Genomic DNA, 25138 nt, shown 5'->3' on the forward strand with positions numbered 1-25138 from the left:
TCCAAAATCTCTGTCTTACCATTATATAATCAATCTGAAACCTTCCAGTGTCTCCAGGTCTCTTTGGTGTGTACAGCCTTCCTAAATCAAGTATTAGCGATGATTAATATGCTCTGTGCAAAATTCTACCAGGCGTCTTCCTCTTTCATTCCTTTTCCTTACTCCATATTCACTTAATACGTTTCATTCTTTTCCTTTTCCTATCAAATTCCAGTCCCCCATGACTATTAAATTTTCAGCTCCCTTAATCATCTGAATAATATCTTACCTCATCATACATGCCTACAATCTCTTCATCCTCTGCAGAGCTAGTTGGCATATAACTTGTACTACAGTGGTGGCTGTAGGCTTCATGTCTATCTTGGCTACAATAATGTGTTCACTATGCTGTTCATAGTAGCATTCCTATTTTCTTACTCATTGTTAAACCTACTCTCGCATTACCCCTATTTGATGTTGCGTTTATAAACCACTATTCACCTTACCACAAGTCCTGTTCCTGCTGCCACCAAACTTCACTAATTTGCACTATATCTAACTTCAGCTTATCCATTTCCCTCTTTAAGTTTTCTGACTTACCTGCCCAACTACGGGATCTGACATTCCATGCTCCAATCATAGAATGACAGCTTTGTTTCTCCAGAGTAGCCCTGCCTGGACATCCAAATGGGGTACTATTTTATCTCCAGAATATTTTACCCAAGAGGACGTCATTATCAATTAACTGTACAGCAGAGCTGCATACCCTCCAGAAAAGTTATGACTGTAGTTTCCCCTTGCTTTCAGGCATTTGCAGTACCAGCACAGGAATGCTGTTTTGGTTAATGTTACAAGGTTAGATCAGTCAAATCATCCAGACTGATCGCCCTGCAGCTACCGAAAAGGCTGCTGCCCCTCTTCAGGAACCACATGTTTGTCTGGCCTCTCAACATATACCCTTCTGTTGCACCTATGGTATGGCTATCTGTATCCCTGAGGTATGCAAACCTTCCCACCGACAACAAGGTCCATGTTTCATTGGGCTGGGGGTGGGGAGGGGGGGCAGTGGGAGGGGGGGCAGTGGGAGGGGGGTGGGACAGAGGAGGAGGGGTGAGGGCATAAAAATAAGTGGTTGGTAATGGTCAATTCCAGTCATCAAGAGTGTTAATGGACTGACTCAAGAAGTTAATGTCTTATGATAATGTGGAACAGTAGTTGAGGCTGCAAGCTAACAAATGCCAAATTTGTCCTTTCACTTTGTACTGTTTAACACACTGACTTCCTTGTGAAAGGCAACAGCCAAAGCAAAGCCCTACACAGGACACTGCGGCCTGCAGGTTGCCATAAGCTCCACTCTGATTAGGACAATGCATCTTAAAATGGCATATTTGAAGTACAGTCAGTTACAAGCTGCTTTCTCATTTGGCCTGTAGATGAAGTCTTCAGCTGGTGAGATAATATCAGTTGAGCCTGGGTCACAGTTGCTGCTTCTTACAGTTCTATTTGCTGTAGATTTCTTGCTGTTCTATGCATTAATTTGTATTTCTTGAATTCATATTGTTATAAAGTGCAACAGGTACAATCCTCTATTTAATGTTGTTGATAATTTGTTCCAGAAATTATTTTCAACTGTGATATTATTTATTACAAAATTTCAATGCCATTATTTATCACTTTTTAAGCTGACTGCCAATTTACAGTGACAAGCAGAGACATCATGATCACTACCAACTGCAAGATTGAATACAGTTTAGCGGTATTGTAAGCACACGACTTAGGAAAGGATGAGCGTCAGTTAAAAAGTGATTTTTCTCTTCTTAAATAAAGTTTGTTAAGTGAAAAATTTGAATCTGGAACTGTTCCACAAAACTACTCAAATCTCCACTGTAGTAATAACTTTCTTCATCAACAGGTGCCAGTACTGCAGTCTCTTGCAAAATGGCTGACATCAATATTCGTATTAGACAGCATTCTGTGTTAGAATTATTGCATTCGTGAAAGACTGAAAATGTAAACAGTGGTGCAAAAGTAGGTATCCGCACTCCTAGATGAAAGGTTCATTGCTGTAACGAAGCTGAAGAGCGACAATCATTGGCTGACAAAACTCGGAGCAGCAGGGCGGTGGCTGCAGTGACTTCACACAACATTGAGTGAGTCAATGACATCATTCATGGGGACCGCCACATGACTGCAGATGATTTGTATCACATTACCTCTCTCACTAAATGTAGGACGATACTGATTATTCAATAACTTGGAAGATCAGGATGCCATGAAAATGTCCATGCATTAATGGCTTCAGTAACAGGACTGTGTGTTTTACCACACTGGAATATATGCCCCTATTAAAACTTGGACCAGAACTGTGTAAATGGATGGAGATTATATGAGAGGTCATAAATTAATCATCGGTGTCATGTTTTTTCAACTTGTGCAGTTGCATTTGAAATTCTTGACAAATTTAAAAGGGAGAGGGAGAGGGAGAGGGAGAGAGAGAGGGAGAGAGAAAGAAGAAGAAGAGGAGGAGGAGGAGGAATTACTTTTTGACCGACCCTCAAATATAAGTGGAGTACAGGCGAACAGGGCATCATTCTAGTGATTATATGGACCACACATTGGGAGATCCTCTGACATGAGCAACTTCCATAAAGGGCAGAGTGTTATTATAGCCCAGCTCTAAAAATGAGTGTCTTGGAAACGGCATAGCGTCTTGGCTGTTTGAAGGCTACTGTCTGGAGCATCTTGGAAAGTGGTTTGAACAACGGTGAAACTAAGAGTAGGCAACAAGGTGTTGGATGTCTGCACTTAATCACAGACTATGGAGGTTGGAGGCTTGGTCGTTCAGTAAAGCAGGATAGGCAGCAATCTGATGACCAAGTGCAATGCTAGTTCAGTAACAAGTGTTGCACTTGAAGAAAACAATCCCTCTATATTCCATGTTGACTCAACAACGTCATTAATTATCACTGCAATGAGCATCAGATCATCGAGAATAGACCACGGACCAATTGAAACATGTCCTGGTTGGATGAATCACGTTTCTTCTTACACTAGGTAGATGATCATGTCTGCATATGCTGTCATCCAGGAAAACAGCTGCTTAATATCTGCAGTGTGCCATAGAAGCATGCTGACACGGGCAAAATTATTGTGTGGGGGATATTCAGCTGGACTTCTATGGGATGTAAGTGAAGGCAACACGATAACAGTAGACAAAAAGAACGTTACTGTGAACCATCTGCATCCATTTCTGCTTAATGTCTTTCCACAAGGTGATGACTTGTTCCAGCAGGATAAATCTCCATGTTGCAAGTCAGACTAATGATATAGTGGTTTGAGGAGCATGATAGTGAACTCACATTCATGTCTGAGCCTTCAAATGCTCCCGCACTGTACCCAGTTGAGTACATCTGGGACACTCTTAGGTGTCGGCTCCATATCCACAAACCACTGGCCTGTAATTTACCTGTGCAGAGAAACATGGTGCTACATACCTATGAAATTCTAACGATTTGTCAGATCCATGTTACACAGGATCATTGCTGTATTGCATTTCACAAGCAAACCACCGTGCTATTAACATTTTGGAAACCAGCTACCTAGTAGAATATCAGGCCTAGGAAACAGACCATGTATGCCATTATTTAAAGCATTACTGACACATACGTAACTGATGTATCTTCAAGAGTAATACATATTAAAAAAGGACCAAGCTTCAAGAATTATTTTTCATATTTACTTTAGTTCTTTGAGAGATTACAAATTCTAAAATGGGGACAGAAAGTATAATTATACTCCCAAGACAAAAGTGCGAGGTGAGTTTAGAAGTTCAAACAAGACCATTTATCTGTGTCAGTCACTTTTTATTTTCTCCCAAGACGCATTTCGAGAATTTGTACTATTGTCTTCAGGTGGTAAACAGTGATATCTTGTTACATATGTTCCAACTGGATGCAGCTAGCTGTCTGTTTTGGTTACATTTTGCTAAAAAAATTAATAATAATAATAATAATAATAATAACAATAGGCGCCTGTTATCATCATATGACACTCAGATTGTACATTTGAAGTGGTGATGGAGTTACTTACGATCTGTTCCAGTGTACAGGGTAAAACAGCCACAGTTTCCTTAAAAAACAGTCCAACATGGATGACATAAGGCAATGTGGGTTGTTGAGCAATTTCTTCCTCTCAAGCTTCCAAAATTTCTCTCACTCAACAAACGTGACATATTTGTAGCAGAATTACAGCCACCTGTGAAACCTAATGAGTACAAGCAGGAATTTATGTCACTGTGATCATACTGGCTCAGCCAATAGAGACAGCAGCTGTTATGTTTACTAATGTTTCTTTCGGAGTAATTCTAGATATTGACAACAAAAGGCAGCACCAGCCAAGGTACAAGCAGTGAGATGTCCGTACATCGTTCTTGCACAAAATATGAGCAGGTTTACAGTGACAGGTGGCTCACATGTTGAAAAGATTGTGGCCCCAACTATACTCAAGGACGATCTTTCTAACAAAAAGTTGTGAACCGAGCTCTGCTCGGGCTTGGTTTCCGTGTTAAGCTGCTATACATAATGTTTTCACTCATCAGTGTATGTTCAGTTACGAACAGTGACATCTACTCTACTGCATAATATAAATGGTTTTAGTTCAAATGGTTCTTGCACCATCAAACAATGGAATACTAAAAAATTGTAAAATACAGTTTTCACTGATGAAGAATTAGTGAGGAATGTAACAATATTATGAAAAGGAAAGTTGCTGCTCGCCATATAGCAGAGATGCTGAGTTGTAGATAGGCCTATGTGACTATCTGTGACTCAGCATCTCTGCTATATGGTGAGTAGCAACTTTCCTTTTCATAATAGAATTACTGAGGAAGTTTGATTACCAGGGTATTCAGACAATGAAGGTGTGTGTGAACAACTGATGGTGATCACAGTGGAAATGACGCAAATGTGATGGTAACAGTAAAAAGTTCAGTAGTCCTTGTGCAGATGGAAGTCAGCCTGCAGTCACTGGAGAATGTTACGATATCAGGTGGTTTGCATTTGAAAGAGATGTCAAGAAAAAAGGAAGTCATCAGTTTCATTGTAAAAGAAACCAACAGATATGCTGCACAGTTTTTAGGTGGCAACTATTTACATTGAAGTGTGTGGAGTAAGCATTGAGAAGAAATGAATTCTGAATAACTCTGTAGATTTTTCAGCACTTTTATGCAGATGTACCCAACAGCATAAGATTGTTGAAGTACAAAAGTTCTGTTCCAGAATAACATTGTGTCTACAATAATGAGCAGAAATAACTTTCTATTACTCCCACAAAAAGTGAAAACCCCGCAAAGTTCAAGAAAATATTTAAAAATTGCAAATAAAATTCTGTAGAGGTGATTACTGTTGCTATAGATGAAATCATGATACCATTTTGAGACCAACTATCATTTTTACAGTATATTTCTGGTAAAAGACACAAATATGGCGTTATACAGTATTTCATTCAAGATGAGTGGTGGTGGGGTGTGGGGTCATGGAGGGCAAGCAGGTGATCAATACAAATTGTCGTAGTCCAATTAACTACACATCTTTATTCTTACAATACATATGTACACACAAGTGGTCGAGGTACTGGTTCCCTACTCGGAGTAGATTCCACACGGAGTCAGCTGACGCAGGAATGTGCATTATGAGCAATGCGAGAATGCTCTTGCACCCTACTTCCATGGGCTCTTCCAGCACCATCCCCAGGAAACAGAAGCTACCAAAGTGGCTCATTTAAAGACAGTATCTCTATCATACTATTTCTAATATTGCGGAAAAATGTGGTGTGATCACACACCTGACTTATTACATTTCATTGGTAATAGGTGACAAATTGGCCAGTGTCACCTGCAGTAATGATTTTTTTCAGGAGGTGCAGAGGTCTTTGACTTTAAGAACAAAAAGTGATCAAATGTAACAAAAAAGTTAAGAAACTGTTTGATAACCCAACTGAAAGATTAAAAAAAAGACAGTATTCTGTATAGCTTGCTGGCATTGCTCAATAATGTTATAAGAATGAAATGGATGTTCTACATATCATATGTTCAGCTTAAACTGAAATTGAAGGAACTCCTTCAGTGGAATTAATAGATATCACTGAACAGTCAAGTACTAAAGAAATGTCATACAAGGAAGTCCAAATTGCATTGGAAATGACAGTATCAAGTCCTTGAAATTGGCTCCCTTGTTACATTAAAAGCTGAATTGGTTATTTCGCTCATCGCAATGCAAGTGAACCATGTAAAGTTCTAGTTCAGCAAGCCACCTACTGATTCCGAGGCAAACTGCAGACCATACCAGACAGTGACCAGCTGGCAAGCCATAATAGCACTGCATATATTTTATGCACAGTGACCTATACATGCCGCACAAATGTTCCATCCGAAAACTTAGCAGAAAGAATGAATTATGAATTTGGCAAAGGCATTGTGTCATAACTATTATACAATAGCTCCTCTCACAAAACTGCTTCTTGAAACGAAGACATATGGTGTGAACACTGAAAGAGAAAAGAAGGCATCTTCCCACAATTATATACAGCATAAAGAAAGTGAAGTAGGTGGGTGAAGAATCGTCTGGTGGCACTGGCAATGGAAAATGACAGACAATGGAAGGACAGAAGGGAACTGTTTTTTCTGTCAACAACACATATGTTACATATGGTTCCATCAGGTAAGGACTGATCTGGAAATGAAAACTAAAAACTATAGTAGTAGTAGTTGTTTTACACAACCCATAAGCAAAGAGTAGACACCCCAGACCAAATGGCTAGTTTCTTCTTGCCATTACACAAAAAAAAGTTCAATACTATCACAAAATCATCATCTAATTCCTCATCCGAGAGGTAGATGATTCAACAGTGCATAAGAAATTAAGTGGAAACAAAATGTGAATAAAAAAACTTCTTGGTACACATTACAGAAAACTTTTTTTTGAAGTGTCAGCTAAAGAACGATGTTTCCAAGGCACTAGCAGCCAATGAAGATTACTAAAATTTCAGGAAATACCTAAAACTACTTCACTAATGAGTGAAGGAGACAGTCACACTCTGCAGAAGCTGCAACAAATGGTTCTGCCCACCTTGTTATTCACAAATTTCTACGTACCTATGACCACTATGCTAACCACCTACTCAATAATTTGTAAATTGTGTACATGATCATTTTCTTTCCCGTATTGCATAAGGATGGAATAAAATAAGGTTTTGTTATCCTGAATTGGCCTGGCACTGAAATGTCCATCATAATGTGTATGACACTCAACATGTTAATGTCACATGGATGCTGGTGTTGTTAGTACTTATTTTTTAATGAATGAGGGGGGAACAAAATAACTTTTACACTTATGTGAGAAATAATTCTGTTATGTGTCATAAATCATATAAAAAATGTAAAATAATGGAAGGACAGCTACTCACCTTTAGTGGATCAATGCATGGAGCACAAACACATAAGAGCAAATGGCATTTACACTAGTTTTTGAGTACACACACACACACACACACACACACACACACACACACATACAAACACACAAACACAGGCAGACATCAAAAAGCACCCTCTCATGGCCACAGTAAAAAAAAGTCTTGCAGTTGCTATGGAAGTTTGCGGCTGAGTGTGTCTGTGTGTACTTCAGCAAGAAAAAGAGCTAGTGCTTGGAAGCTTGTGTAAACGTTGTTTTCAGTTATCTGTTTCTGTGCTCCATTCTTCAATCTTCTATATATGTGAGTGGTTGCCTTATTTCACATATTGCTCCATCCAGGAATTTCCGTCATTGTTAAAAATCATTTAAAAAAATTCTTTGAACCACAGCCATCTTGACAATATGCTCAATGTTTAACAGCTGCACCAATTCATTTTCTACTGAGTAGGTTAGTGTCCAATTATTTGTTCACCATCCCAACTATACAGCATGCATTTCTGTAAACACGATATCACCAAAAACATGAAAATTATTTTTAAAGAACTATAAAATTTGAAAATTAAAAGTATTCTTGCTTCTTTCCTTCCTGGTGCCCAGTATCCAACCAATGCTGGGTTAGAAATAGTATGGGACTTATCCTTATTTTCACGGAGAACCAACCATACTTGAAAACAGGCTAATATTACAATGGGGTTATCAATTCCAATAGCATTTTAAAGCTACAGCCAGTGCCCATGATACAAAAACATCTAGCTGATGTTTTGACTCTAGAACCTGAATGTTGGTTTAAAATAAAGATTCGCGAGATTGGAAATAAGCTCTGAATAGAATAAAGATGCATCTGCAAAACATATACAATTGGTGTCAAATATATGGGCTACTATCCCTGAAGCTGTGAAAACTCAACTTTAGAAAGACTGCTCTAAGCTCTGTAATATCCACTGTGAAATAAAGACCAGTAACAAATGTGCTCAGTAATGGCCCAACCTAAAAATTCATGCACAGTCTGTCAGATTTACGTACAGTGCAAGTATGTGAGGAAATGAATCAATCTTGTTAACAACACATTTTATGGGCTCATGATTTCTAACGCCATTAACAAACTCCACTGGAATCAACATATATCAATAGTTCTTGTGCAACGCAGCTTGATTCCATATTTCTAGATTTCCGGAAAGTTTTTGACACCGTTCCTCACAAGCGACTTTTAATCAAGCTACGGGCCTATGGGGTATCGTCTCAGTTGTGCAACTGGATTCGTGATTTCCTGGCAGGAAGGTCGTGGTTCGTAGTAATAGACGGCAAATCATTGAGTAAAACTGAAGTGATATCAGGTGTTCCCCAGGGAAGCGTCCTGGGATCTCTGCTGTTCCTGATCTATATAAATGACCTTGGTGACAATCTGAGCAGTTCTCTTAGGTTGTTCGCAGATGATGCTGTAATTTACCGTCTAGTGAGGTCATCTGAAGACCAGTATCAGTTGCAAAGCGATTTAGAAAAGATTGCTGTATGGTGTGGCAGGTGGCAGTTGACGTTAAATAACGAAAAGTGTGAGGTGATCCACATCCAAAAGAAATCCGCTGGAATTCGATTACTCGATAAATAGTACAATTCTCAAGGCTGTCCACTCAACTAAGTACCTGGGTGTTAAAATTACGAACAACTTCAGTTGGAAAGACCACATAGATAATATTGTGTGGAAGGCGACCCAAAGGTTGCGTTTCATTGGCAGGACACTTAGAAGATGCAACAAGTCCATTAAAGAGACAGCTTACACTACACTCGTTCGTCCTCTGTTAGAATATTGCTGCGCGGTGTGGGATCCTTACCAGGTGGGATTGACGGAGGACATCGAAAGGGTGCAAAAAAGGGCAGCTCGTTTTATATTATCACGTAATAGGGGAGAGAGTGTGGCAGATATGATACGCGAGTTGGGATGGAAGTCATTAAGGCAAAGACGTTTTTCATCGCGGTGAGATCTATTTACGAAATTTCAGTCACCAACTTTCTCTTCCGAATGCGAAAATATTTTGTTGAGCCCAACCTACATAGGTAGGAATGATCATCAAAATAAAATAAGAGAAATCAGAGCCCGAACAGAAAGGTTTAGGTGTTTGTTTTTCCCGTGTGCTGTTCGGGAGTGGAATGGTAGGGAGATAGTATGATTGTGGTTCGATGAACCCTCTGCAAAGCACTTAAATGTGAATTTCAGAGTAATCATGTAGATGTAGATGTAGTATGTGGTCACCTTACAAGACTGCTGGGGGCCATTTGCATCTCTTCAAACAGTAAAATAAAAAGATATTCCAACTGAAAAACAAACCTATATTATCTCAATAACGGTTTTGCTGCTAGGTTTACTTGATGTTAATCCAGCAGATCACTTATGGAACTGATATCTGTAAATATCCATATCTACAGTTCCTAAATATTTCAAACTACACACATTAACTTCCTGCAATTCCTGAATTTAGAGATGATCTTCCAAAGACTCAACCATGAATGGTGATGCAGTGGCTAATGCACTGGATTCAAACGAAAGAAATGTGGAGTAAAAATCTCCATCTGGCAATCCTGTATTGGGTTCCCGTAAATTCCATAAATTACTACAAGAAGAACCCAAGTGATTCCTTTGAAAGTAACAGTGCTCATTCCCTTCCCTAGCAAGCTGTCTCCTATGACCTCATCAATGAGAGGATGTCACAGTCACACACACACACACACACACACACACACACACACACACAGTAACTTTTATTCCAATACTCATCTCTTCCCAAAAAAATTAATCTTGTCTTTCAACGAAGAAATTATTGTGTTAAAATACACGACTTTATGGTAACTGTCCTTTTAAAATCAATTTTGGTAACAATTTATACTTACCAATTATGAAGACTGTGGTCAACGACCACTCAACTGCAGAGAAGGGGGCAATGAAAACAAAAGGTACAGGTATATTCCTCCACTGTTTTGTATTTATTTCTCATATCACAGAAATGCAAAAACAATATCTACATATATACCTCTCTCTTAGCTAAGCGTAAAGTTGAAAAATGTTGCAACATTGGCAGAAATTCTTCTATACTACTTCTTCAACTGCTATGACAGCAATAACAAAAGACGACATACATCATTCAACAAAATATCTGTACATCAAGAAAATTAAATACCATACAGCAAAAGTACATACATTTAAGTAGTTGACTAATAACAATAATAATGCTTCAATAAAAATTTTGAAGGTCAAAGAAACACTCCAAAATAAAGAGACCCCAACAGGTTTCTCAACCTTAAAAATGAGAACTTTCACAATTAATCAGCAGATATGAATCCCCACCTCATGTACAAATGACACAGAATTTCTCTAAACAAGTAATGGCAAAACAGTGCAAACGCAATGAATAGCAATAAATACACTAAAGACTTTGAGCAGGCATAGTGTACTATGCAGTGTGGGCAATGATACTAAAATGGAATGTTTACAAATGTACCAGAAAGAAACATGTAGAACCACTTTTTTATGCACATCTACCACGGAATTCTGTAATGCAATGGCAAGAACAAAATCACATTAGAAAAATTAATATCTATGAACACTAAAAGTAAATAAGCAAGAGCTGCCAGAGCAATGTGCATATAATGCGAAATTCTCACAGATTAAATGAACTTTTTTGTCTGTAATTGCCGCAAACAGCCAACTAAACTGCATATGCAACACATTCTGTCAGACAACCAAACTTTTAACAGATGTCATTTAATTTACACAATAATGATTTGTTCACATTTATATCCAGACATAAAACTGGAAGTTAAATTCTTCAAAACTTTATGTCACGAAACTTCACAGTCAAATGAAGACACGAAAAATCAATACATGGTTCTGTTACAAACTGCACAGAATCCATCAAAGCACACAACACGTATGTTGGAATCTGGCGATGTAACGTGCAGAAAAATAAGCACACAAACTACTACATTAACCAAATAGTACTTGTGCAATACTTCATCCACTGGGTACAAAATATGGCCATACTTCAGTAAATTTATTATTCCTAACACATGCTTACAGTGAGCTTGGTCCGCTACGCCTATAATAGGCCATTTGTTCCTTTCAAAAAATAGTTTCATTAATTATACAAAACACATAATGCTTTGGGTTGACATTTTACCATTCACCACAGTCTGCATACTTTCATCATGATACCTACTCAATTACTTGGCAGATATACATAAATGTTTTAAGCTGTCCTCCTTTACAACTAAGGCCAATAAATTATCTAATCACTAGATAAATATTTGAATAATCACCCACATAATTTAACACCACATTCATTTGACACACACACCAATGTTTAAATGGTAGTTAATTATCGCAACTAACCACTGGTCCAAAATCAGCAAATGAGCAACATCTATTTCATTTTCTCTCCGTAATACAGTCTTACAAGAGCATTAATACTCTTACCACAAACTAAATAGATCATGTAAGCAGAGCCTTACACAGACTACATTCTTCAATGTTTCTGATAACTTTATACTTGTTCAATTAATAGGCCTGAAATATTAGTAGTAGTTAATAACTTCCACTACTAACCACTGAATTTAAAATATCTCAACCTTTTGTAAAGTTCTGATAAAATATACTCAAGTGAAAGAATTTTATAGAAACTTGTTGATTTTATTTACAAAAAAACTGACAGCACAAAAAGGTAGGTAGTAACAACAAATGACACTAAAATACTGCCCCTCACATGTAAACTCCGGAGAATACAAGAATGCAGTACTTACAAGGCACCTCTGTGTTTGAAAGATTACTTTAACTTTTCAAGATACTGCCAAGAAATTTTCTGAAAACAAAATATTATTAATAAGCACAATATAAACAAAATAAAAGACATAATAATCAAAGAACACATAATGTATTTGTAGATAAACTGGGATTTGATGAACACTAGGGGACAAAAATGCACTCTTATTAATAACGAAACTTAATACCCCCATTAAGAAATGACAGAACAGAGGAAGAATAGGTAGATTGGAAAACAGCTCACAAAAACTACTGGGCTATGAGCAGTAAGGTAATAAAGAAGAAGTTACATTAAATCCTTTTAAATGAAGACTAAACAAGAGGAACCCTACATTATACAATGTCAATCTTTAGTCATCTACTCCTCCTCCCCACTCCTGCTCCCTGGATGTAGGGTGTGTCTTCGGTCTAGTTTGATGCGGCTCATCATGATGTCCTCTCTGACAGTCTCTTGATCTCACAATAGCACTTGCACCAAATATCTTCAATTATTTGTCTTCTCATACACCTTTTGCTCTGTGGTACTACAAAAGTTTTTCTCTGATGTTTCAAAATCTGTACTATTATTCTGTCCCTTCTTCTAATTAAACATTCCACACATTCCCTCCTCACTGATTCTGTATAGAACCTCCTTATTTCTTATCTCACTTTCTTACCATGCCACACAATTTTCAACATCCTGCTTTAACTCATCTCAAACACTTTGATTCGCTTCTTTTCCAATTTTCCCACTGTCCACAATTCACTTTCATACAATACTTACTTTGTTTAAGATGGTGCATATGAAATTCTTCTGAATAACTCGTGATATGTCACCAGTGTCATAGATTCTACACAATAAACTAAATAACTGTTTGGTTGCTACTTCTCCCAGATATTTTAGTAATCACATAGGAATGTTACATATTCTTCCTGCCTTGGATTGTAAGTCTTTCAGACCACTTCCAGACTCCAACTGCAATAATGTATCCCCTATGTCCTGGGAATCAAAACCTATTACACCTGCATGCACTCCCTTACGGTATGCTTTATACTCATCGATTTGATAGGTCTCATATTTATCTATGGGACTGTGTGGGAAATGTTGTTTCAAAAGTTGTATGCACATATGGGGGAGGGGGGGGGGGGGCTATCTTCCAGGAAAAGGAGAACTGACAATAATGTGACACCATAAAAGAAGCTGTTGATGGCAAACGAACTGGTTCGGCATTCTCTAATCACTGGATTATCATAGTTTGTCACACAATTACTTTTTTTATGGCAATGATAATCCAGTCTAGAAAGAAGTAGAAAATTGTCACTTTATCACTAATAGCAAACTGTACACTGCCAACTGAGCACACAATGGAAAAAAAGTCTTTGTCCTGTGTGAATTGCACAGTGCTGTGATAGTAAATATACAATAAGGAATATTTACCTCCTGTCACAAGAGAATATTCTGATAAGATGTAATAGTATTAGTAAACCTTTAGAAGACATTAATAACATGAAATAATCACAAACCATGTAAATAATTTAGTTCTGTTTTCTGCTCACATCAGTAGGACCATTGTGTTAGCTTCTTGGCTGTTGGTGCTAATTACAAATCTAATTTTTACAATAATTCTATGTCAACTCCATATAACCCTAACTTTTAAACCAAGACCCCAAGAAAGAAATGAAAAAGAAAAATCATGGAAAACTAAATAATGTACTAACAGCCAAACCTACAGATGTCAGACACTCAAATAGGTACCAATCGTATGCCAGTAGAGTATCAACCAAACTCCTATTCACTTAGTCCTACATTCAGTCATCCAGCAGGAAGGGCAAAGGGTGTAAATTTTAATTAAAAGTAATACCAGAACTATGGAGCATATCTAAAGCATTACTGTGGGTAACTAACAACTGCTGCTTCTGTGGGGAAGTTGGTAAAGCGTTAGACCCTCATACCAAGAGTCCCGCATTCGAACTCCGACGACACCAATTTTTTTTTTTAGTGTATTGTTTGTGAAATTGTTACATGGGACAATGTGTTAACGATGCGTAAAAGGGCTGTTTGGAGATTACAGCAATATTGCCGTGGCAATCTGCTTTTGCTTTGTTTCTTTGAAAATAGTAAACCTATTGAGTACATTTGTAGTTTCACAGAATATACAATCATAACACAAAAGTAAAGAAACAATTGCGCCACACGTGCAGAAGCAATAGTAATATTAATAATTAACCATAAACAAAATGATAAGATCAATAATAATGTTCAACTAATGAAGCGAAAGCAGACTGCCAAAACAACATTGTTACAAACTCTGAAAAGTCCTTTCATATGTCAGGAAAATGTTCTCCCATGCAATATAATAGTTTCATGCGTAAACAGTTTAAACAACTGTCGTCAGCGGGTTTTGAACACACTACCTTCTCACTCACACGAGATCTACAATACAAACACTCACATATACACTTTTCCTGTGCTCCATAGTTCTGGTGACACTTTTAATTACCATTTATGCATGTTCTACTGGATGACAGCACACAGCACGAACTAAATCGGTGGTTTAGTACATTCTCTATCGAGATAAAATGTTTGGTACCGATCTGAGAGTCTCACATCTGGAGGTTTGAGTGTAAGCAACACCTCAAACAAAATAGTAACTGGGCTTTGAAAGACACTAAAATACACTCTGTATTACTGAACAGCTATCCTGGCCGTCCTTCATAAACCAAGTTGAAGGTTGCTTAACTAACAGCTTACAGGGGCAACAAAAATTTGATTTTCTGTATTTTGCATAATTATTGACTGGGTTTAAAAATTTAAAATTCTGTCACACATGAAGAGTTTTAATTTATGTTAAATATTTAACAAAATAAGTCAAGCATTGCAGTTAGAATTTGTGTGTATGTTTTGACAAAGCACAACTCATCACGCACAAATACCTAGACTATAATCATCCAGTATTTGCAAATTTGAGCACATAGTGGCCTGCAACAAACTTTATGCACAATTTCATACCTCAATCAGGATGTTTCTTGTGAACACTCAATCTCCCTCCTCCCCCTGACAAAATGAAGTTTATGGTTTACTACATTTTTGCTAGTCATGCAGTAAAACTGCCCGCATCAAGCATGACATTTCGAATTACTTCTTTACTACTAATTCTATTCACAAAACATTTTTGCAGACATCATCCACATATACCACTGACTCTTCCTCCAAAATTATATAACTACAGGACACACAGTTCAGAAGATATAACATAATAAACATTTTTATGTGTGAAAAACGAGCTTTTGCTTAAAACAGGGCACAAATTACCCGGACCACACTCATCCAGTATTTGATCATGAGAGCACTTAGTGACATCCAACAAACTTTAAACAAAATTTCTAAGTTTTTCTAAACTTTTTCTCATTTACATGCTTAATGTTAAATAACTCACTGGTAAAGTAATGAGGAGTTAAAACAGTTATAGGCATTGGAGTTGATTGGGGATTAACTCTTTTCGAAAACTGACTTGGTCAAAGCCTACCTTAAGGTTACTCTGGATGAGGCTTTGAAAGAGTTGCCTTGTGGGTAACACACTGTTTGGCCTCTATTGGTATCAATGACTAATGTTTAGGGTTACTAATGCACCTGCCATATTTCAACTTTCTGCTTAACCGGTCTGACAGTTGTGCCTCAGTGCACTATCTATCTTAAGAACATCGTTATGACAGGTGCTACCATGGAGGATCACCTATGTAACGTCCATTCTTTGTTTACTGTTCTATACTCCGTAGGTCTCAAATGTAATTTCTAGACTTCCTTTGTTTATTTGGGTCATGAAAATTCCTAGCATGGAGTAGACCCCATGGAAAAACCTGTCACTGACATTACAGCATTTCCCTCTCCATCTAATCCACAAGAACTTCGGGCATTCCTTTACAAAGAGGAGCATTATCACAAGCTCATTCCCAGGATGGCTACTACTATCTACTACTTGTATCTGTAGCTTCAGAAAAGTGCTCCTGTTTTCGGCCTGCAGCCTCTGAGCATGCTTTTGTGCAGCTTTAAGGATAGTCTTTGCTCTGTGCAGCATCTTGCAAACATTTCAATCTGGCAAGCACCTGGTCCTGGCTACGGACATGCCCAAGTACAAGGTGGGAGAAGTTCTGGTCCACTACCATTCAGATGTCAGAGAACAGCCTACTGTCTTTGTATCAGAAACAATTCTCTTGGCTCAGCAACTGTATTCTCAGATGGAAAAAGAAGCTGTTGTCTATGCCTTAAAAATTTTCATGTGGCCCTGTATGGTGCAAAATTTTATTTAATTACCGACCATAAGCCCTGGGTTTCCCTGTTTAGCCCTTCAGCATCCTTATCGGACAAAGTCACTCATTTTATTCAGCGTTGGGCTATGTTCTTGTCCGATACAATTACGAGAAACATTTTCGTCCTATGTTTCAACAGGCACATGCAGATGCTCTTATCACAGCTCCCCATTGGCCATAACCTCTTGTTCAACCAGGAGGAACTGCTTTGTTTTCAACTGGATACAGAGGTGAGCACATGGTGGACGGCTTCCCCATCACCAGTTCCCATATTGTCTCCGCTGTGGTGGCAGATTCGGTGCTCTGGCAGCTTGTACATATGATACAACACAGGTGGCCTGATGGCCCAGCACACTGAGCATCAAACCCCCTCTACAATTTTTATGCATTGTGCCGTTACCTCTCATTTTGGATAGCACTGCTCTCTTGTCAATGAAAGAGTTTACTACCTGTGTTATGGTTCCAGTGGCTCTGTGGCATGAGGTACTCTGCTTATAATCTTAGGAACTCTGGGGGCTCTCACACACAAAACTGTTGGTGCACCGCCAAGATTTTTGGCCAGGCATCGATCTTGAGGTGGAACACATTGCCATGGCTTGCAATAAGCATTTGTGTCAGCAGGCAACGTCGCCCACTGTTTCTCGCAAAGAGTCCACGCTGCATTCACTGGTCCCTTTTTTCTTTTTCCTTGATACTTCCTGGTTATTTGAAATTGATGCTTTTTTCTGTTTTTCTTATTTCAGTCATGTCCATCTATGACAGCAGGTGTGACTGTTAGGACCCTGTCGAAGATATTCTCCATAAAAGGCTTGCCCAGCATCCTGGTTTTGGACAATGGTCCTCAGTACATGGCACAGTCTCTCCAGAACTTCTCTACACACAATGGAATTTGCCATGTCACAGCGTTTCCCTTCTATCCAGTCAAACAGCAAGGCAGAACAACTTCTTCGAACAATTAAGACACAAATGTGCACGTATGTAGAAGATTTCATGGCTGAGGAGGCTCTCACATTTCTTTGAAGCACTTACAGAACAACTCTTAACTGGGGCCAAGAGTCCCACTGAGCTCCTGCACGGCCATCAGGCGTGGACACTGCTCAACATCTTGCTGCTGGGCAGGTGTCTCCAGCTGCTCTGGTTTTATCAATGTTCACGCCCTGTACACCTGTCTGGCCCAGGATGTTTGGATGGTGTCCTCAATGGATTCTGGCAGTTGTCCACAGACAGTGCAGTTACCATGCCTTCATGGTCCACACAGAAGATCAACTCGCTGCATACCACCAGAACCAGTCACTTCCCAGGATGGGTAGACGACCCCTTCCTGTGGCCGTGGGCCTGACATCTCGCTCTTTGTCGGCACTGGCCACTCTAGGGGTCGAGCAGGCCATGTCATGGCCGACTACCCAAGTGGTTTGGACTTAATCAGCACCAATGGCAGATTTGCTTCCTGTGGCCAGTGCTAGTGTCTCTCATTGTGCTGAGTAGGTGCCACAGTCAGTTGGGATGGAAGATAGCTCTCCATCACCAGAGCCTCTGCCCTCCAGTTCACCATAATTGCTGCCAGTGCTGGTGCCCCTTGGTGGGCACTCTGACGTCCAAGTGGGTCCTGCCCTCCTATCATTGGTCCTGTCCACCATTCGAACAGCACACCCACATTTACCCTTGGCAGTTGCCAGGGACAGCCCAGACTCCGACCACCATCATGCACAGCACTACATCAGCAACATCTGACATGGATAGCGTCTTTACAAGACATTGCACGGGCCTCCAGGCCATCAGTTATTAAATGTATTCGAGACATGTAAACTAGTTTCATTGTACTCTTGTGGATGCCACCATGTGACCCACTAAACTGTATCTTTTTTATGGTCATGTGTTTCCTCGTGTTCCTAGTCTTAATCATCATATTAATTCTGTAATTTACTTTAATTTTTCGCCCATTTCATTTTTTTAGTTTTTAATTATTTTCAGGTATTGATTTCATACATTTTGTTTTTGTCCATGTTATTGCAGTAGTTATTTCTGTTTCTGTTATCCAAGACTCTTCTATTACCAATTTTCACTTGATTTATAAAACCTTTCATTATTTAAATTTCCTCTGCATTATTTTGTCCATGGTGTGAGAAAACTATGTTTTAAGTCTCTAAATGAAAATTAGCACCCAAACAATGTCCATCTTGTAATGAAGGAAAAAATGTCAGCATGGCCCAAGCAATACATAGATCATTTCATCTCTTGTCTTTTAACCAACAGGTTGGTATTATCAATCTTTTATATATTATTATACATAAATAAATATTATTAAAATCAAAGATGATGTGACTTACCAAATGAAAGTGCTGGCAGGTCGACAGACACACAAACAAACACACAAAATTCAAGCTTTCGCAACAAACTGTTGCCTCATCAGGAAAGAGGGAAGGAGAGGGAAAGACGAAAGGATGTGGGTTTTAAGGGAGAGGGTAAGGAGTCATTCCAATCCCGGGAGCGGAAAGACTTACCTTACATATATGTGTGGATGGATACGTGTGTGTGTGTGTGTGTGTGTGTGTGTGTGTGTGTGCGCGAGTGTATACCCGTCCTTTTTTCCCCCTAAGGTAAGTCTTTCTGCTCCCGGGATTGGAATGACTCCTTACCCTCTCCCTTAAAACCCACATCCTTTCGTCTTTCCCTCTCCTTCCCTCTTTCCTGATGAGGCAACAGTTTGTTGCGAAAGCTTGAATTTTGTGTGTTTGTTTGTGTGTCTGTCGACCTGCCAGCACTTTCATTTGGTAAGTCACATCATCTTTGTTTTTAGATATATATTTCCTATGTGGAATGTTTCCCTCTATTATTATTAAAGTCATATAGAGAAAGATTCCAAATGAAAAAGGAATAAATTGAAGTAAAAAAATAAGAGAAAAAAATGTTTAAAATGGTATGGTACAGGGTTAGGGAAACAAATGTTTGAAATAATTAATTGAATAAAAATGATGATTGCAGCCATTTCAACAAAGGCATAAAAAAAAGGAGGAGGAAGAAAAAGATCGCAGTTGACAGGATTCAAAACCACAACCGCCAGCACACCAGTAAAGTAATTTAACCAATAGTCTATGGGGATGATTTGAATAAGTGTTGTATTCAAGGTTCTAATGCAGAGGTTTTCAAACTGTGTGTCATGGCTCTCAGGGATGTCACGACCTTACAGCAGGAGTTTCATAAAAATGATAATCTGATATTATTTGCTTTCTGAGTGAATGAACAGTGTGTAAATTAATAATGATATGTAGTGGGCTGACAAACAGTGTAGTTACTATGGCAGTTTGGTAGATGGCAGTTTAATCATATTACGTGATTCATCTGTTTTTATTACGTAACAATTGATTTTAAGGCTAGTTTTGTTGAATGTTTATCATTTTTAACGATCATTTGTCTTCTGTCAGCATGGACAAATTTTTAAATGTTAGTACAAAACATGATACTTAAGTATAACATAAAATTATAAAGACATGAATAGTCAAACATGCAGGAAGCAAGACAGCAGTTACTTTAATTTCAGTTTTACAAGTGCTACTGTTGGAAATAATGTATCACAATAGTGTGTCATTTGTTTCAAAGTCCTACTTACTCAAAGCATGCTTCCTAATAAAGTGAAACAACATTTGGAGTAAAACCACACAGTTTGGTAAACAAAACAAAAGAATATTTTTCCCAAAAACTAAAAAAACATTTTCCACTAAGAGAGTTACAATTCCTTCAAATGCTCTTCTTCCATCTTAAAGTTGCCTACCATGTAGCAAAGACCAAGAAACCTTACACCACAATGACAGACCATATTTTACCAGCTGCTCTGTACATGGTATCTATTATGACAGGTGAGTCGGCTGTCAAGCAATGGGGACATGTGCCCTTGTTGGACAATGGGATTAGTCTTCAAATGCTCTATATGGCTGATGACAATAATGACCAGTTGACTGGAAAAAAATCAAAGGTAATAGTGACTCTGCTTTTCAATTGGATGAGGCAACAGAAAATCACAAAGATGCACATCTAATTTGTTATATGGGGTTTATACATGGCAACAGATTTAATAAAGATCTTGTTTTGTGCAACAAAATAACTCTTGAAACCAAAACAATAAATTTCTTTGAGATACTATATTATTTCATGGAAGAAAACAAAATTAAGTGGAAAAATTTTGTAGGTATGTGTGCTGATGGAGGTCATAGTATGGGAGGTCATTATATCAGATTGTAAGCTCTGATTAGTAAAGAAACTTCTTGTGCTATATGGAAACACTGTTTTATTCACAGAGAAGTACTGGTATCAAAAAGCATGCACCTTGTCCTTCACAAGGTTCTTCAATCAGTGATCAAAATAGTAACTTCATTAAAGGTTGGCCACTTAATTTGAGATGTTTTCAACAAAAATGCCTTGATATGGGGACTTAGCATATGTTCCCAACTTATTACAGTAACTTTCTCTGGCTTTCAAATGAGAATGTCTTGAAAAGGATGTATGCAACTCAGGAATGGACTTTCATCTTGACTTGTTGAAGAGAAACATTTGAGTTCTGCGAAATTCATACACAGTGACTGTTCTGAAGCTGGGGTATCTTTGTGACATCTTTGAAAAACTCAGTTCACTGGATGTATCCCTTGAACGTAACAACACTGACACCTTTCAGACAGAAATTATTATTTTGGAAGAAAAATTCTGATGATAAAGATACACTTTACATTTTTCCTGCTCTTAACATGGTTTTAAAGGAAACTGACTTTCAGCTGAGCGAGTAACTATGGTCTACATTTGTGGATCATTTAAATGAGCTCAACAGTTTCAAAATTAATTTCCAGAAGTAGTTCACCAACACAACTGGATCAAAGATACTTTTCAGCCCAGAACTTCCATCAAAACTTATAACTGAAGAGCAAGAGCAATTTAACTGGTATTTGTTCATGCTCTAGATTGAAATTGAAGTTCATATTCTTATCACAGCTTGAGTTTCTGAGATTGTTGAAGCTGGAGTATCCACACGTCAATAATATGGCTCTGAGTTTTTACACCTTTAGCAACATCCTACTTCTGCGAGGTAGGTTTTTCAGCATTGGAGGCGTCAATATACGGTGTCCCACTCAGACTTCCCTGATTTCAAAGATTCAGGGGAAAAATATAAAATTGTACCACACAGTGGAGCATCTCAAAGAATTTATTTATTTACCATCAATACACCTCTACATGTGAACCATTTGTAGCACGAAGAATACTGAGACTAATTCAATTTCTTGCCAAGTTCTTTGTAATATTTCCTCTGTTATTGTTGCAATCGCATTAGTTTTACGATGTTGCAATGTAGGAACATTGTCTACTTTGATCGCATACACATGGTCCTTCATGAATCCCTAAATGAAGAAATCAAGCTGCGTAACGTCATATGAATGTGGTGGCCAGGCAATGGGTTGTCCGCATCCGAACCAATGACTGGGAAATTTCCTATCCAGGAACTTGCAAACAGCCATTGACCAACACAGCAGAGCTCCATCTTGTTGAAAAATGATGTTGGGTTGCAAGTCTTGTATCAGAGGGTACACAAACTGCTCCAACATGTCTAGATATACTGACCCATTTAATGTTTGTGCCGCAAAGAAGAACGGTCCAACAATCCTGTTGTGCATTAGCCCACACCAGACGTTTAGTTTAGGGCTATCAGGAACATGTTCAATGACAACGTGCGGATTTTGCGAACCCCAAATCTAAACATTACACCTATTAAACCTTCCTGATACATGAAAGGTTGCCTCATCTGAGAATAAACATCTTTCCAGGAAGCTGGCATGCATATCAATACGCTGCAGCATATCCACAGCAAATTGTTGTTGGTGTTGTTTGTCGTTCGGCGTCAGATGTTGCAGAATTTGCACTTTGTAAGCACACACATGACGACACTGGTGAACTACACGATGCAATGTTGATCAAGGTACATCAAGTTGCCTAGATGCTTGATGAATTGACTTACGTGGGCTTCTGAGAAACGTTTGTGTGGCGTCCACCACTGTCTCTTCTGTAACTCCGTAACATGCACCGCCAGAATGTTTTAGAACACTTCCTATTGCCAGAAACTTCCTATACCATTCCTTAATTGTTTTCACATCAGGTGGATCACATTCATACATACAACGATAATTTCTTTGCACAGTAATCAGCGATTTTGTTTCTGCAAACCACACTCCTGCTTGCCAAGTGCTGCTGTGGAGTCACCATTTTCACTTCATGTGACCATGCTGCACTCTGGTGACGATACTTGGCACTTCTGATGCGGGAATATAAATTCTTTGAGATGCTCTACAATGTGGTGCATTTTTCATTGTCGTATCTACTGTGGTTTTTCTCTCCCGGGTCCTTGAAATGAGGAAGGTTTGAGTGGGACACCCTGTACAAAATACAGATTGCAAATGAATACAGAGACAGAGATGAGAGTCACAATTTCCAATCATGTGCTAAGGTTTGAAGAACTGATGATGATTAAGCAAGTTCATCCTTCCCAATGATTTTGTTGTAAGTATAAGATGTAATAACATTAAAAATTGATTAAAGCATGTTATAATAATAGCTAATAAAGGAATAATCACTTTTTTTTTTCATTCAGATCAAGGCAACTGTGAACATACAAAGTTCGAAAAACATTGCTTTAGTGGGTCACTTATTTGTTTTCTCTGCAAAGATGAGTAACCATGCCACATTTACAATTTTCTCTCTCTCCAGTTTAATTTTATAGCTCTGTTAGTCCCATTTGGTACAGCTGCCATGACCCACAACTGGTCACACAAGTGATCTGTAAACTATCTGCTTTGTAGACTGATTGCACTTTCCCAGCATTCTACATGAGAGCCTATATGATTATTCCATTTCGTATCCCTATGAAGTGTTACACCCAGGTAATTGTATCTGTTGGCTGATTGAAACGGTGCCTCATTGATATTTTAGTCATAGGATTCCACATTTTTTTTCCATTTTGTGAAGCGCACAATTTTATGTTTCTGAATATTTAAAGCAAGCTGCCAATCATTGCACCACTTTGAAATCTTCTCAAGATCTGACTGAGTATTTATCCAGCTTCTTTCAAAAGTCTGATGTTAATATTGTCTGCAAGGTAATTGATATAAAACATGAACGGCAAGTGGCCCAACACTTCCCAGGGGCACACCTGAAGTTACTTCTACATCAGACGATGACTCTCCATCCTATATAACATCCTGTGTCTTCCTTACCAAAAAGTCCTCAATCCAGTCACAAATGTCACTTGATATGCCATTTGACTGTACTTTTGACAGTAAGCACAGGTGTAGAAATAAGTCCAATGCTCTTCAGAAATCAAGAAATACTGCACCTACCTGTCTGCCTTGATCCAAAGCCTTCAGTATGTCAAGTGAAGAAAGTGTGAGTTGGGTTTCATGTGATCAATGTTTTCAGAATATATACTGGTTGCAATGGAGGAGGTCATTCTGTTCGAGATATCCCATTATGTTTGAGCTCACAATATGTTCTAAATTTTTACAATAAATCAATTTCAATGATATTGGATGGTAGTTTTGTGCATCACTTCTACTACCCTTCTAGTAGACGGGAGTGACCTGTGCTTTTTTTCCACGAACTGTGCATCACTCAGAGGCTCTATGATAGATTAAAGTTAGAAGAGGGGCTAACTTGGCCACAAATTCAGTACTGAGCTTGACTGGGAGTCCACTGAGTCCTGGAGCTTTGTTCAGTTTCAATGATTTCAGCTTTTTCTCAACACCACTTACACTAATTTCATTCATCTTTTCAGTGGCATGAGAATTACATTGAGGCAATTCTCCTACATTTTCCTTTGTAGAGGAACATTTGAAAATAGGGTTAAGGATTTCATCTATTGCTTTGCTACGCTCAATTTCAGTTCCTGTCTCATTCGCCAGGGACTGGACACTAACTTTCGTGCCACTAACAGCTTTTACATACAATAAGACCTTTTTGGGTTTTGTGGATGGTGGTGGTTGTTGGGATGTTTAAGGGGGACTAAACAGCTAAGGTCATCAGTCCCCCATTCCAAAAACAGGCGAGACAGAAATGCACGAAGCAGGTAAAACCCCAAGGGGAAGGAGACTCCCCCCCAGGCCCTAAAAGAACACAAATGCGGTAACAAACACTACAAACACGAAGAGTACAGATGAACACCAGACAAAAAGAAACAGAAGAAAAGAAGATGGCCGGAGACTGGTTGACTGACCATGACAACAAAAAAGGGAAAGAGTCAACCATCCGACTACACACCAAAACAGCAACAAATATTGAGAGACGCGAGGACAAAAGACACACAAAGGGAAAGGTGCAGGACCCCCCTAAATGGAACCATAAAAAGGACTACCACGGATAAAATGTAAAACATTGTCAGCCATGAAGGCATCGTCGCATAAAATCAAAGGCAAAGTGCCTGGGAGATTGAAAGACTGTCGGAGGGTGCGCAGTCGGGGACACTCCAATAAAATGTGGGCGACCGTCAGCCGGGACCCACACCGACACAGGTGGGGGGGGATCCTCCTGACGCAAAAGATGGCCGTGCATCAGGTAGGTATGGCCGATG

The 25138-nt window shown here is 38.7% G+C and overlaps 1 protein-coding gene across 5 annotated transcripts in view; it reads right to left on the bottom strand.

Annotated features, from left to right (window-relative positions):
- Positions 1–11605: 11605 nt before the first annotated feature.
- Positions 11606–25138, bottom strand: part of LOC124776617 (lysophosphatidylserine lipase ABHD12) — a 101817-nt gene continuing 88284 nt past the window's right edge. For all 5 annotated transcript variants that reach the window (XM_047251703.1, XM_047251701.1, XM_047251704.1 and 2 more), the window contains one exon: positions 11606–12295. In XM_047251703.1, the coding sequence (XP_047107659.1) occupies positions 12265–12295 (31 nt within the window). In that variant the 3' untranslated portion in view covers positions 11606–12264. The remainder of the gene's footprint in view (positions 12296–25138) is intronic.

This window comes from Schistocerca piceifrons, chromosome 2 (genome assembly GCF_021461385.2).
Source record: "Schistocerca piceifrons isolate TAMUIC-IGC-003096 chromosome 2, iqSchPice1.1, whole genome shotgun sequence".
In the NCBI taxonomy this organism is placed as follows: Eukaryota; Metazoa; Arthropoda; class Insecta; order Orthoptera; family Acrididae; genus Schistocerca; species Schistocerca piceifrons.